Source organism: Chenopodium album, chromosome 13 (genome assembly GCF_948465745.1).
Source record: "Chenopodium album chromosome 13, dcCheAlbu1.1, whole genome shotgun sequence".
NCBI classification, from domain to species: domain Eukaryota; kingdom Viridiplantae; phylum Streptophyta; class Magnoliopsida; order Caryophyllales; family Amaranthaceae; genus Chenopodium; species Chenopodium album.
Window position 1 is genome coordinate 1,270,313 of NC_137846.1, and position 15,634 is coordinate 1,285,946.

General features: G+C 34.4%; 1 protein-coding gene across 4 annotated transcripts; it reads left to right on the plus strand.

The window, feature by feature from the left end:
* The first annotated feature begins 303 nt into the window (after positions 1 to 303).
* On the plus strand, positions 304 to 11,869 carry LOC145575870 (pentatricopeptide repeat-containing protein At2g22410, mitochondrial-like). 4 transcript variants are annotated; one of them, XM_081633661.1, is made up of 9 exons: positions 6,863 to 7,198; positions 7,428 to 7,533; positions 7,634 to 7,782; positions 7,908 to 8,142; positions 8,940 to 8,974; positions 9,369 to 9,413; positions 10,537 to 10,661; positions 11,268 to 11,376; positions 11,464 to 11,869. In XM_081633661.1, the coding sequence occupies exons 3-9, from the start codon at positions 7,645 to 7,647 to the stop codon at positions 11,518 to 11,520; spliced, it is 744 nt and encodes a 247-aa protein (XP_081489787.1). In that variant the 5' UTR covers positions 6,863 to 7,198; positions 7,428 to 7,533; positions 7,634 to 7,644; the 3' UTR covers positions 11,521 to 11,869. The 4 variants fall into 4 exon arrangements, with proteins under 4 accessions (XP_081489786.1, XP_081489787.1, XP_081489788.1 ...); XM_081633662.1 differs by having other exon boundaries at positions 6,901 to 6,937; XM_081633663.1 differs by lacking the exon at positions 6,863 to 7,198 and adding an exon at positions 7,238 to 7,332.
* The last annotated feature ends 3,765 nt before the right edge of the window (positions 11,870 to 15,634 follow it).

The following is a 15,634-nucleotide window of genomic DNA, read 5'->3' on the forward strand; positions in this document are numbered from 1 at the left end:
TAATTTCATTATCAAAGTCATATACTTGTATTTTTAAACATGAAATTTGATCCAATAAAGTGCAGTATTAATACTCGTACTTTGTCTTCATTGCCTCCCCCCCTCAAAAAAAAAAAAGTCATTATTTTGTAGGTGTTATGGACTAGTACTTCACCATTGGCTCCCTCTAATATAACACAATCGCTTTAGCCGGGTTTGACCTGTGAGGGATTTTGACCCAATAAAGCCCTTTATGGTACAAAAAATTCCCGCCTTTAAGACCTTCAAACCACCAAAATTGTGGCACCAAAAATTCATCCTTCCTCCAAAACAAACCGAAATTTCTGATGATCAACCACATAATATTGAACTCGAGATTTCTCTCTCATCTTCCAAATTCTCTCTCTTTGATCTTCCCTTCGTTTCTCCACACCCGTTCTCTCTCACCTTACAAACCAAAACCCAGCAATTGGAACACCAATCATTCCTTTGTAAAATCAAACCCAATTCTCAATCTCCTCGAAAAATGCAATTCAATGGCACAATTGTTTCAGATTCAAGCTCAAATGATCATTTCTGGGCTCATCTTAGATGGGCTTGCTTCAAGTCGATTGATTGCGTTTTGTGCAATTTCTGAGGCTGGTGATCTTGATTATTGTGAGAAAATTTTGAAATTTGTTGATAACCCTAAAGTTTTTTCTTGGAATATTGCAATTAAGGGTTATTCAGAGAGTTTAATTCCAATTAAAGCTGTTAAATTGTATAAAGAAATGTTGAACAATAGTGGGTGTCGTCCTGATAATTATACTTATCCTCTGATTTTTAAGGTTTGTGCTCGTTTGTCATTAAATTATACTGGTTATGGTATTCTTGGGCATGTTTTGAAACTTGGTTTAGCTTCAGATGTGTTTGTACATAATGGAATTATTCATATGTTGGTGTCCTGTGGTCGTTTGGATGATGCACGCCATGTGTTCGATGAAAGTTGTGTGAGAGATTTGGTTACATGGAATTCTTTGATCAATGGGTATGCACATTGTGGGCAGGCTTGCGAAGCGTTGAAGCTGTATGAGGAAATGAGGGCTGAGGGAATAAGGCCGGATGAGGTGACAATGATTGGGATGGTTGCATCATGTGCACAACTCGAGGATTTGAGTCGAGGGTTGGAGTTTCATCGTCTTATTGGTGATTATGGACTGGCTTTTACTGTCCCACTTTGTAATGCGTTGATGGATATGTATGTTAAATGTGGGGATCTTAAGGCGGCACAGGATATATTTGATAATTTGAGGAAGAAAACCATGGTTTCGTGGACCACGATGGTTGTGGGATATGCTAAATTTGGGTTGCTAGATGAGGCGAGGGAGCTGTTTGACAAGATGCCTGAGAAAGATGTGGTGCCGTGGAATGCCATGATTGGAGCATATGTTCAAGCTAAGTATAGTAAGGAGGCTTTGGTTCTATTTCATGAAATGCAGGGTGCAAATGTTACGCCTGATGAGATCACTATGATTAACTGCTTATCTGCTTGTGCTCAACTAGGAGCACTTGATTTTGGGATATGGATTCAGTGGTACATCAACAAGAAGAAGCTTTCTTTGAATGTTTCATTGGGCACAGCTGTTGTTGATATGTACGCCAAATGTGGTAACGTTGGAAAGGCACTTGAAGTTTTCCATGAGATGGCTTTGAAGAATTCATTAACTTATACTGCTATCATTGGAGGCCTAGCACTTCATGGGAATGCAAATGATGCCTTAGCATACTTTTCAAAAATGGTTGATGTTGGATTGGTGCCAGATGAGATCACATTCCTTGGAGTCTTGGCTGCTTGTTGTCATGGGGGATTGGTTGACAAGGGCCGTCAGTACTTTGCTGAAATGACCTCCAAATATAATCTTACTCCAAACCTTAAACACTACTCTTCCATGGTGGACCTACTTGGTAGGGCAGGAAAATTAGAAGACGCAGAAGCACTTATAAAGAGTATGCCTATGGAGCCAGATGCTGTTGTATGGGGTGCTTTGTTTTTTGCTTGTCGTATTCATGGGAATGTGATAATGGGTGAAAAAGCTGCATTGAAACTGCTTGAGTTGGATCCTGGTGATGGTGGAATATATGTTTTGTTGGCAAATATGTATGGGGATGCAGAAATGTGGGACAAAGCTAGAAAAGTAAGGAAAATGATGAAGGCTAGAGGAGTTGACAAGACTCCTGGTTGTAGCTCCATTGAGATCAATGGAGTAGTCCATGAATTCACTATAAGAGACAAGACACACCCTCAATCCATAGAGATATTTGATTGTCTGGCTCAACTAACCAAACAACTTGAACTACTTGAAACTTCTTAGTATCAGCACATCTTGGACTGCGGTATCTTGAAACTGGTTATGCTAGTCAGAATGTTACAAGGTTGTGAAAAAAGTTCCTTTACTCTCTTGTATCCTCCAAACTTACATGTTTTGCATCTATTATGCAAAGTCTGTTGTGCTTACTAAGAAATAAAATGGTTGGGCCATCCCTCCACTTATTCATTCATCTCCTTGATTGGCTGCAGTTGCTTGAAGGACTGTGACTTCGCAACCTGAAAGATATGAAGGAAGATGGCTGGAGACATTTCACTGAACAGAGAGGTAGATGACAATAATTTTGTTACAGGAAGGTCACAGAGCCTTTCTTTAATTTAAACTTTTAAAGGCAAAACAGTAAACTATTGTCATCCTTTTCTCCTTGTACTCAATTTTTAAGTGCTCCCTAGGAATGCAGGGTTTCTGGATTTCAAGAACATCAACTTGTGAATGACTGACAAAATGTCTTCATTTTTGCTCAATGCTTATACTTATGTCAAATTTCCGCTGTCTATATGCAATTTGTTCCAAGTTTCTGCAAAATGAGCTTTATACAATGGTTGGGCCATCCCTCAACTCATGGCCTTTTTCTCTGCGGTCTCAGGAGCATTTAAATGATGATGCCTGATGCTTTCTAGTCAAGGATGGATTCATGGAATGTATATACAATTTAATTGTTGAGGATTAGTCAATTGTTGGATTTTGGGATCAAGTATTATAGAAGTAAAGTCATGCAATACGGTGAAAGAGATAGCAGTCAAATTTCATCAGGTGATTCTGAAGACATAGGTTTGCAGCTGACTAAATTGGTTTAATAATGCAGCAAATATAAAGGTAATAAAAATTGCTTCTAAACATGTAGTAGTACATATTTGGTACTTAAAAACTTCTACTCCGTATTTTATACTGCTTTAAAAATATGTGTTCTTGAATACTGCTTGTTGATTCATGTGTATTTCTGACTACTTATGCAGTGGATGTTCTGACAATGGGTTACAACTTCTAGACAAAGATTGATTTTCCTTATCTGCAAGTTCAGGTGAATGTCTTTATATAAAGCAGCTTCAAATTTTATTTTTGCTACGGAGTAGTATTTTCTTACTCTCCATTTTTTTTTTCTTAAAACAAATTCAAGTACAAGCCAACTAAAGCTGTCTTCAGATCATCATGCATCTTTTTGTTACATGATCTAATACATGGGAAACTGGTAACTTTTAGCCTCTCTGCTCCGCTTCCCCCTCTTGTGATTGATGCTTCTATTTCATCCCATTACAGTCATAAGGGCATCTGATTCTGAGTTTTTACTACTTTATTCCTTTGTTGCTCATTTTCTCTGTTTTATGTTATGAGATGAATGACTTTATTCATCAGATTAGAGTCTCTAGTATGTGCATGAAACTATGATATGATCAATTTGTTACAAATTAAAATTATATGCATGTCTATAACTTTTACTTAGAAATCTTTACCATTATCCTTGATCATCCTTAAACAGTGAAATGCCCTTTCTCGTTCCCTTCTCTGTTCATCCCTGCTAATTTTACCACTGTGCATGTTTGTGTGAGAGGGTGGGTGTTTTTTTTTTTTTTTTTTTTTTTTTTTTTTTTTTTTTTTTTCAGGGGTGTTTTGTGTGTGTGTGGGGTGGGGTTGGGGGGGGGGGGGGGGGAACATGTTGAATCACTGAAACCATCACCTACAGCAGCAACCGAAAATTGATAATCTAATGAGCTCATGATACAATAATTCAGGGCTTTGTCTGTTTATATTAGTTAATGTCTTATACCAAAGCTCTCTTGTAGCTTGAGATTACTATCACTATATGCTAGTTTTCTTAACTCACTATTAGATATGACAAAACAAACTAGATATATACCATTTTAATGTTAATAGATAGATATTACTTTCAATGAGATAAAACCATATTGAATAACTCATCACCAAAATATGATTTGTAAACTCGTTTTTCACTTCTAGGACGATGAGTGCATGACATGTGACTTCAATTGAAGCATGCATGTACCCACATATGATTAAACTTAGAAGGAACAGCTTGTAGCATCAGGCACCCTTAGAGTGCCTTTTTTACCTTGGAAACCTCAATAATAATAGGCTAAAAAAGCTAAAGGAAGAAGAATAAAAAATGGTTTGTCCTTACTTGCACGCTAGGTTATGGTTCATTCCAAGCTAAATCATGTGGTTTTAGCTTATCACTCTTCCAACCCCACATGTTTTAGAACCTTTCCACATTAGTTAGTTTAACAAGTACTTTGCATGATTCTCTTTGGGGGCCCATAGCTAGGTCATCCTTTAATACATTACAACTGTGTGGCCCATTATTACCATTTCAGGTTTCCTCTTTTTCACACTATTTATGGCCCACTATCATCTTTGTCTCCAATGGATTAGGTTACTTTTTTTTATAAAAAATAAAAATATTTGTTAAGGTTATAATTATGCTATTTAAAGTCTAGCTAGCTTCTTAAAGGAGCAAAGGATGTTGACCTTATTTGAAGTTTGAGTCTTGAATTGACATAAAATTTGAATCTTATAATCAATACTTGTTTTCTTGATCAATTTTTTATTTTTGATTATTTTGTGTGTGCATTGATATTAAATATAGTATATGAAAACATGTAATTTTATCAAATAGAGTATAATATAAAGACTAAAGAGCATGATTTATACTTGAATGTTTTAATATATCTTGGATAGAAAAAATACAATAGACATTTTTCTCTCAAGACTAAACTTTACTCCGGACCATAAAAAGCATAATTGGGGTATCGTAAATAACCTATACAAAAAAGAGAAAAAAACATACATATTTATTAATTTGCCAATTCAATAATTCATTGTCCATACCTTCATAATTACCGCATGGAAAGACAAATGAATATGGGTAGAAAGCATGCAAAAACCAATGTGACTAATTTGGTATGATTTTGTTACACCTTAAATTTATGTTTGCTGTATTTTTCCTCTTTTTGGAGGATTAAATCATAGTACTTCAATTATATGAGATGTCTTTCATGATTGATCTTAAATCAAAGTTGTTCTTCAATTATTAGTATTTGCCACTGTATACTAGCCAAAAACCTCAATTAATTAAAAATAATTTAGGGATATGATATTTTGTTGTGTACGAGTACAAGTAATTAAGTCAGTAATTAAAGGGAAAAGTAGTATTATCAATTATTGTATAAATTTACAATATTCTGATTCCTTTTCACTTTAATTGATGTCTTAATTGTGCAAGTTTTTATGGCCAAAGTCCAAAGTAGCTCAACTACAATTAGTGCCCAAATGAAGAAATTGTTCGGGCAACTCAGAAAGAGAAAGCAACTAACCAACAAGTATGAACATACCTTACAACTTGTTTGGTAGGTGTTAATAAAATACAATAACGATAATGAATTTATACGGGATTTTTTATATGAAAAGTTTTATTGCAAATGTCCATGGAGATAACACTCCATTTTTATATGAAGTATGTGTTTTTTTTCATGTATCTGATTAGATGGTAAATAAAATTGATAAATTAAAAGATAAACGAAGATGAATAAACATTACCATAAACATTGTCGTGCTGACTTTTCTGTAAAACCACTTTAATCAATTAATCACTGCTATCCTGTTTAGTTTATTATCATCTACCAAACATATTCTAACATGGATATTGCATATATATTCTAATGGTGGACGTTGTTATCCAAACCAGAAGTTCTGACTTCCCACATGATGAACATGAAAACAGCTAACCAAACAAAGTACTGCTAACTACTCTTTACTACCACTTGTACTTAAAACCTTTTTGGTTTTGTTAAATTGTACGTTTGGCGGGAATTTATTACCTTTCTAACGTCAACCGACACCAACTATTTATACTTAAGAGAGAAAAAAAAAATAAAAAAGTTGGAAGGTGTTTGGGGGTTGAATTTCAGGTAGATTTGGTGATCATATATATGAATGTGACTTCTTTCTATATGTATGTTCATGTTCTTAAGTTTAGATCCGAGGGCTACAATGGAACATCATTACATCCGACGGTCTTTAAGGTGTTTCCCATGGAACCCATGATCGATTTAGTTGGCCCACTTGTTTTTTTAGTTTATAAAAATATTCCACCATTTGAATACCTATTATATAGATCAGTAAACATGGTTTTATCATTATCCATGACTTACTTAGCTTAAGATATTAGTAATACTTGGTATTTGGGCTATTGAATAGTGATAATCTCATTTTATACCTGGTTTAATCCCAATTGCATAGATTCACTAAATAACATTATCAGATTATGACAATACTTATTTTTCAAAAATAAAAGTAAAAACTAAAATTTACATAGGATTCCTTATTTTGATATGCTTTTATTAGATACTCCTATATGCTACAAATAATTATTGCTCATCCATTGAAAAAAACCATAATAATTCTCATATAAGTAACCCACTCTCAACAAATATCTACCAGAGATAGATTTATCATTGCTCGACTCGCTCGCGTAGTCGGACACCCCGTAAGGCATACATACATACACAACATCACTTTCACTATAAGCAAGCCATAAAAAATGTAAAGTGAACAACAGATGGAGAATATAGCGTGGGGTATAATATTAATTTAGTAGGAAATAAAGCAGAGTAACGGACTTTGGCGTGTGTTTCTGAATTTTATCTGATTCTCTTCTTCAATTCTCTTCTCTCTCAATCACAATATTTACTCATTTTTCTTAAATTCTCTCTTTCTCTCTCCTCTTTTTGATGCGTGAACTTCAGAGCATCTACATTTCTCAAGAAACTTAGATTAAATAACAACTATTTCTTTCACGAGTATTCTAAGTTTACAACAACTTAAACAAAGTTATCAATGTTGGTTCTTTTTCTTTTTTGATTCTTACATATTTAATGTTGATTGATTGAATTCTTCTTGCTACTTCTTTGTTTGATCCATTTTTTAGTCGTCTTCGATTGATTGATCAGTTATGCCGTTTTCAAAATTTCATGTACATTTTTATTTTTACTATTTTTTTATTTTTATTTTTTCATGAAATTGGTTGAACAAGAAATCAAAATGTTGATCTCAAATTATACAATGCAGGTGATTTTGAATGGTTGGTGATATGCATTGTTGAGCAATCTGCTAATCACGGAATAGATCTACGCTCGTAAATTTGTCGAAATAACTTGATCATATATACATACAGGTGAATTTTCTTCTTAATTTTCACATTTTTTTATGCAAAATTTGAGCTTTTTTGTGTTCTTTAGTTTATTTATTTTGTTTGGGTATGGAATTGATTATAGGATTTGTTGAAATGAGTTGGAATCAACATATGGAGTCACATTATGTTGGGAACAATGCTTCTTACAATAGTGCTGGAAGTTTCATGGATTTTTTCGCTGGTCTTACATATGATCATGTCAATTATATCTTTTCTGGTACACAAATCCAGGTGCTAATACTAGAACTTTGTTTTTGTGTATTCCTTTTATTTGAATTTGGTGATTTTGCGGTATAAGTGTTGAGTTGCTTGAATTGATACATTAGCTCATTGGGGTGGGTTTCTGAATGGTGCAGGATACTGCATTTTCACCGGTTAGTACTGGTTATTATAAATTCGGGTATTCAGATCCTGGGGCATCTCAGTATTACATTAATAGCCGGTCTTTTGAGGTTTTTGATCACATAGTGGATGATATTGATGAATACACTAGAAGACCTACTGATTTCCCTTCTAGTGAGCAGACTGCTGCTGCAAATCTTCAGTCGCAAAGAACATCAAACATGAATGTAAATACAAGCAGTCGAGATTGTAAGTTTTAAAATCCTTTCTGGTGAAATAGTATCTGACTGTCTGATGTATGTATCAAGAATTTTCTATGGTTGCAGTCATGTTGAATGCTGTTCATGTTATAGTTTCCTGGTCTATTTCAAGTTGGAACCTGGTGTTATGGAAGTGGGCTGTAATTCACGGCAATGTCGCCACGTGGTCACTCCTCTTACTTCTTGAAAACAGGCTAAAATCAAATGATGTAGCATGGTTTTTCTGACTCCATATTGTCTTGGACAAGATGCATTTCGTTTCCAAAACAGGGGCTTTACTATTTAAGAATCTTTCTCAATTACCTCATATGATGTGTCACGAATCTCACGATCAATCATTAGCTTTGATTGTGTTTATGCATGTGTTTACATAGAATGCTACTTTGTATGCCACATTTACCGAGCAGAGTGTTGAACAAGTATTGTAAATTCACAGAAGTATACGCTAAAGCTTTACTAGCTATCATTGAATCATGAAACATATGTGGATTGTGGTTTCTGCTTTATTTTATTGATCTTAAACATACATGATTTTGTTTGTTCAATAGAATTCTAATTTCCGTGGCTTGTTAACGTGGAAAATTAGCAAAGCATTATTTATCAATTTATATCTGTTTAAGCAATAAACACTATGAAATTTTGTAGGTTTGTTTGTAATGGCCTAATGTCGAATATGTTATTGGATATTTGGAGTAGCTTTCATTCTAGGACTTGTCAAGCTTTTGTTCTGTCAAGTTTTATGGTTGCTTAAAGCATTATGTTGACTCATTACTCTTGAACTTTCAGGTCCTAGGAGCCATCACAATTCTCAAGATTACCAGGTAAAAATTGATGTCCATATATTGACCCCATTTGCATAAATTATGTAATAGTCAGTGAGTATCTAGTTCTGGTTCTTTACGAGATTCCTGTGACTTCATGTTTAAGGTTGATAAATGATGTCAAGCTAAATTATTTTCTGTTGTTTCTTAAGTTTTGGTAAAGATATTTAGACATTCAACACATCACAATTTATATGAGTCAATATTTAACAATATGAGTACTTACCCTTTTCATTCTTAAATTTTGTCATTTTATCTTAATATGTTGGCAGAATTTCTTTTTGAGCTCCTGTTCTGAGAACCATAAGCTAACACATCTGCATCTAATTGATATTGCCCCTTCAAATTATGAAGTCCATGAACATTATCATTTAATGCTATTATTTCTATGCAGGCTGTTTGGCAAGACCATATAGATCCAGACAACATGACTTATGAGGTTTGGCATCTCTCTTTTCTTTTAGTCCCCCCTCTCCCTTTTTTTTTTTTTTGCGATATCTTTGTACATTTTATGCATACTTTCTTGTCTCCTTATCTATTTGGATGATAAGTATACTGAATCAAGTTTTGTGATTTTGCTGCTGTAATTTCGTAATTTACAGACCAGTCAATTGTAGATTAGTTCCTGTTCTTAATTAAAAGACCACTATAGCTATATATGAACAATTACATGTCTCTTGGTCATAAAATGTGAAATTGTTTTAAGAATTAACTTTTAAGCTTGTGTAAATGAGTATTTGAGTCCAATTATGACTTGCCTAGATAGAAGAGCCTCAAATATTTAGCCCCAGGCTTCTGGATTTAAATCAGTGAAATATGGAAGTGGAGCTCAAAAGAGAACATTTTGAGATGGAATTGCAGCATCACCTTGTGAAATTCCATGATGTCCCATCTAGGAAATGTGAAAACATGTGGGGTGCAGCGGTTGCAGCCTTTCCTTTGTCAATATAGAGAAGATATATGAATGTAGAGTTGGTGTTATTATATGACAGTTGTACTCTCAAACTGCAGTACTGTTTTCACTGATAGTTTGGTTGTTTTATGTGTCCATACATTTACTGATTAAATTTTTGTTGGGACGACCTCATTGTGAGAAAAGGTAGTGTATTTAAAATGGCCACTAACAGTCTAAACAATCAGTTATGTTTTTAGTCACGGATGACACTAATTGTTAAGCTGTAATGCTGGATAATTTCGATTTCGTTGGAGGGTTTATAATCATGAAGCTTTAACATACACAACAACGGAATTTTATCTGAGGCAGTTGTTATCAACCCAAGTCCATGACTTTGTAAAAATTTTACCATTACATTTTTACCCTCATAGGACTGCTACTGGATTGGTGTTATTGCGTGATTTCTGAATGGATTTTATCTATCTTGCATAATGTACTTTAGATGGCTAGACCACTCCTGTTCATAAGGTCATTGGCTATAATAGAATGGTATTTAGAAATTTAGTTTATTCAGATAATAAAAGATTTTCTAAATGGTAGTGGTGTTCCCCATCTCCCTCGTCAAAATTCTGATGAGTTTGTATCTTTTATTTTAATTATTATGCAGGAATTACTTGAGTTGGGTGAAACAGTTGGAACTCATAGTCGAGGTCTTTCCCAAGAACAGATTTCCCTGCTCCCCATCTCAAAGTTCAAATGCTGTTTCTTAAGAAAAAGGTGCCGATCAGAAAGGTAATGATGTAGTTTCTTCCCTATCACCTGTATTCTGTAAAGATAAATTTATGCACTTCTTGCCAGAAAAATTCTAGTATAATCCATGCGCTATTAATCTCTCCTTCATTTGCAATGGCGGATATAGCAGGGGAAACGTAGATATACCATTATAAAATTTGTGCACTTATTAAAGCTAAAATGGAGAAAAAGGATGAACAGAAACATTGCAGAGCTTCCAGCCGCAACAAGTGATTTAAGCTCAACAGAATTCCACTTGTTGAAATGGTTGTTGGAGTTCTGGCAAGTGGGCAACTAACAGAACATTCCCCCCTCCATCCTTTTAGAGAAACATGCCCAAAATTTATGAAGTTACTTATGTGCTAATATCACAAATTTGACTCAATGCTAGTATATTTATGTCATGGATTGCCTTCTGTTATATGCTAGATGTACTTTGAGCTTTGATTACAATATTCCCTTTTTCACGAATGCCTTTGTGTAGTTCAGAACATCATCTGCTCTGTTTTGTTTCTGGTTTCTCATTTTATGCCATTCTCTATATTGTGTGTGAATGCCACTCACAAATTCTTAATTTAACAGCTTATGTGTTTCTGTTTGAAGCAGATGTGTAATTTGTCAGATGGAATACAAACGTAGAGATCGTCTAATAACTCTTCCCTGCAAACACAAGTATCATGTGGGCTGTGGAACCAAATGGCTAAGCATCAATAAGGTAAACAGCATCATCACTTCATAATTTGATGACATATAAGTGCTCTCTGTTTCTCTAATTTCTGTTGGCAATTTCGTCTTTTTCCAGGCTTGCCCGATTTGTTACACAGAAGTGTTCATTGGTGCAACCAAAAAGTTTAAATAGCTGCTGGGATCTAGCATAAAAGCAGAGAATGTTATTCGTTATTCTTTTTCGACTTGGTGGTTCTTTCTCTCCTATAGATTTTTCTTTTGTTTTTACTTTCCTTTAATAGATTATTACTTGTTAGTTTATGCTAGTGAACTTATTAGTAGAGCAATTATAGACTTTGGATCCATGGACATGGATTTCCAAAATGACCGAGGTTTGTCTTTGTGGGCATTTTATGATTTCCATAAAAGCTGTAGTAGAATACTTGTACAGTCAGTTTCCTTTAATGGCACATTGGTATTTATGAGCTCCTTAGAAGTATAATGCTTGGAAATTGGAATTGAGCCACAGATCTGATTAGTTGTTTGAGACATGTTGCAGTGTTGCACCATGACCAACTTCTTCCTACTGATAATTTTAAAATTTCTACCATTTATGAATTGAGATGTGTACTGCCCAAAGGCTATAATGTTGCTGCTGCACAATGGCCCAATAGTCCCAGCAACACAGGCAAACCTCGATGTCAATTATTCCTTAGCCCAAGCCCAAGCTCCAGCCCCAGAGATCCTTCCTTCCTAAGCTACAAGGTCCAATCAAAAATCCGACGAGAACTAGACCATGCAGCCTAACCCATTTGGCTAAATGTTGGAGCGCTCCTCTGCCAATTGACCCTTGAAAGCATAAATTGACTGTCAACTATGTTTAGATAATATTGTTGATGCACTTGTATTATTCAATTATAAACGCACGTAATCACTGCACCAGTTGGCTGGCTATATTACAAGTATAACAGCAAGTCATGTGCAATATCAGCAACTTCCTATCAGTATTATGATTAGTTAATTTCCAACAGTCCACTGATCACAAATCTAAATTCAGAGACTGTAGCTCCATTTCTGATATGTCGTAGCGTGTGTCATCAGAAACAATGAAGAGCCAACTTCAAGAACAATCCACTTCCGATGAGATCCAACCTGCAAGCCCAATCCCAACAGCCCAACTCGAAACTGTTCATACCTCTGTTGAAATTATTCCAGCAGATCATAATCATGCTACTACATCCCCATCTGTCCAAAAGAAGCCGTGTTTACGGTCTAAGGTAGTTGTTGTTTGTATAAGGCTGCTGATTTATGCTAGTACTGCATGTCTTGCTGCTGTAGTGGGAGCACTTGTTTTGATTCTTCTCATTGCTTGCTCAATTTTTGCTGCCATTGTTGCATTACCACTGCTATGGATATCGTTTTTAGTCTTACGATTACTTCAACTTTTTAGGTATGGTAATGACTATGACAAAATCATTCAACTTAAGCTCTTCGTCCGCACTTGGATACTCTTAGATATGCTATTCTATTTGGGTACACTATGGTTACTGTTTGCACTTACTAAACACGCTCCACTCTTAGAACATGTTATGCTTATTGGTTTGCCAGTAGAAAATTGGTTGAACTTGTTTAATTTGATATTTGGCATCTATGCTTTGAGCTACGCCATTTCATTATATGGGCCTAATTGGTGTAAAGCGGGAAAATTTGGGGAAAAGAGGGGAATTAAGTCATTAAAGGGTCACGTGACCCTCACGTGACATGGTCAACGTCGGGAAATAAAAGTCAAATGTGTCATTCCGGTAGAAGGTAGTCAATTACAATGTTTTATATTTTATAAGGTAATTACAACATTTTGTTTTTAGGGTAGTTTTTCGCAAAATCTGGAGTTTAAAAGGTAGTTTTTCACAAAAAAAAATCCTTTTTATTACTAAATGTATTAATACCCATTTCAAATATCATTCATGTGTAGAAATAGTAGTGATTGGGAATATTTTGAGTGTCAACTTCGTGAAGTTGTGGATTCTTGCGATGAGGCTTCGTTTGAAAAAAGTCTCGAAAACTGGGTGGTATGTTGTACATCATCAATTATTTTATGTCAAAATAATACATTAACTTTTTGTGTGTACGTTTATCTAGCGTTATATTTTATGTATATATGTGCTAGCATTTGGATAATTAATTGCTATAGTAGTTTGATACTGTGGAATGTTTGTAACTTTGTATATTGATCAGGAAAGGGCAAGCAACAATTGTGTATCTATAACCCTTATAAAAGCCCCAAGCACCAAGACTGTAGCAATTTTACTGTTCCTTATGAACAGAGAATTGACGGTTTTGCCCACCCTGCCCCTTAGCACCCTTCTCTGGTTGACCAAGTTGACCGGGCTATTTCGGTCTTTTTGCTTTGACATTGCATGTTGTCTCAGTGGGCTGACGCGTGGCAATTCATCTTTCTTTGTTGGTGTTCTGTAGCTTACTCTTTTTCTTTCTTTCCTGCTTTCTTTTCCCATTAGCTATGTCTTTCTTCCTTTTCGTTTTTCCTTTTTTTTCTTAGTAAATTAATTGTTGATTTTTTAATGTGTGTGGGTGTTGCAGCGGCTGTGTCAATGGCGGAATTTCAAGGAGTTGGTGGTGGTCTAGTTGCGCGATTTCGAGGAGTTAATGGTGGTGTTGTTGCGCGAATTCGCGGAGCTGATGGTGGTGTATATGCTCAATTTGAAGGACCCGGTGGTGGTATTTTTTTGGATCTGGTTGTTTTGTGCTATGAGGTATTCTCCTCTTGAGTATTTGTCAGTAGGAAATTTGTTAAATCAAAATCAAAATATCAATTCATAAAGACGTGAGAAGTGTTTTTAAGCAAATCTAATTAAAGCATTAGTACCATTTCAATTTACCTGTAGTATCTCATTTTGATTAAAAACATGAGTTAGCTAATTTAAATAAAATTAGAATTAGCATTGTGTAATAAAAATTAATTTCTCATATAAATTTTGTTTAATGATTTAATAAAGAGATTATGAACGAAATACAGTGATGTCTCTTGTAAATTTGTCTTATTAGTTTATTATTTAAATATAAACTTAGCTTCAGAAACTATTGATAGGGGAAATTGCTTTTGGAGGGTTTGGTGCTGTAATGTGTATCTATGTGAATTTAAAAATTTATAGAGGGGTTTTAGTGTGTACTAAGTTCCAGTTTTTCTGAAGAGATAAAAATACCCTTTTTTTTTTTAAGCTATAATAATGATAAAAATAAACTAGAGTATATTTCAGATGTCTTTTTTGGTTGCAGTGTATTATTTAATAATTTTTGTGGAGAAGATATTTTTTTTATGATGTACTAGAACAATTTATATGGTCTGGTTTTTTTGGCTAATAAAATATATGGGATGTGTCCTTTGCTTTATTCTTTATTATATATGTGTTCTGCATGTTTGGTTTGTTTCAATTTTCTGACTTGCTTCTTCTTTATCTTCTGTCTGAAAGAAAAGGTTTGTATGTGAAACTTTGCTGGGGTAATTGGTTAATTAGATTTTGATAAAAATATAATATCATGGGTTTAATTCCTTATGGATCTCAGTTGTACAGACAACATTGGATATTGACTTAATGAATCTTGAACTTTTATGCACCATAATTTCCTGGACATACATTGATGTACAATTATTTGAATTTACAGTTATATATTTTTAATAGGAAAGTAAAATAGAACAATTACTAGAAATTAGTTGTTTATGCATTTGTATTATTTTTGAAGCATTCAATTTGGTTACATAGCCTAATTTTTTTTGCCCTTGTGTTTTTTGTTTTTCTTCTTTCTTTTTTTTTGGATAAAAAAAAGGGAAAAAAAAAGAATAATTGTAGGTGTATGCACTTGGAGCTGGCTGTGCTGGTAAAATTAATTGCAGCTACTGGTGGTAAGTTTATTATTATTGATTTAACTTGGAATATTATAAGGTGGCTTGGTTTTCTTACATATGTTACCTTAGTTGTTGCACTTTGATTGTAGTTTAAGTTTAGAGGATGTATATGTTAAATGTTTTTTTTCCCGGTTACAGGTTATGGCTATTCAGTCAAGCAAAATTGCCATTCCATTTCGACCTCTTTTAGGTCAATTGATTGATTGTTTAAATTTTCCTAAACCGGTTTATGGTTTCATAGATAGGGATAGGAATAATGCTTGTGTTCGTATTAGGACTGAATGTGGGAAGTCTGAATTTGTATTTTTCGGTGGGGAAGCTAACACAGTTGAGGAGTCCCAAGAGAGAGCAGCTCAAAAAGCTGTGCAAAAATTGATGAACCAGT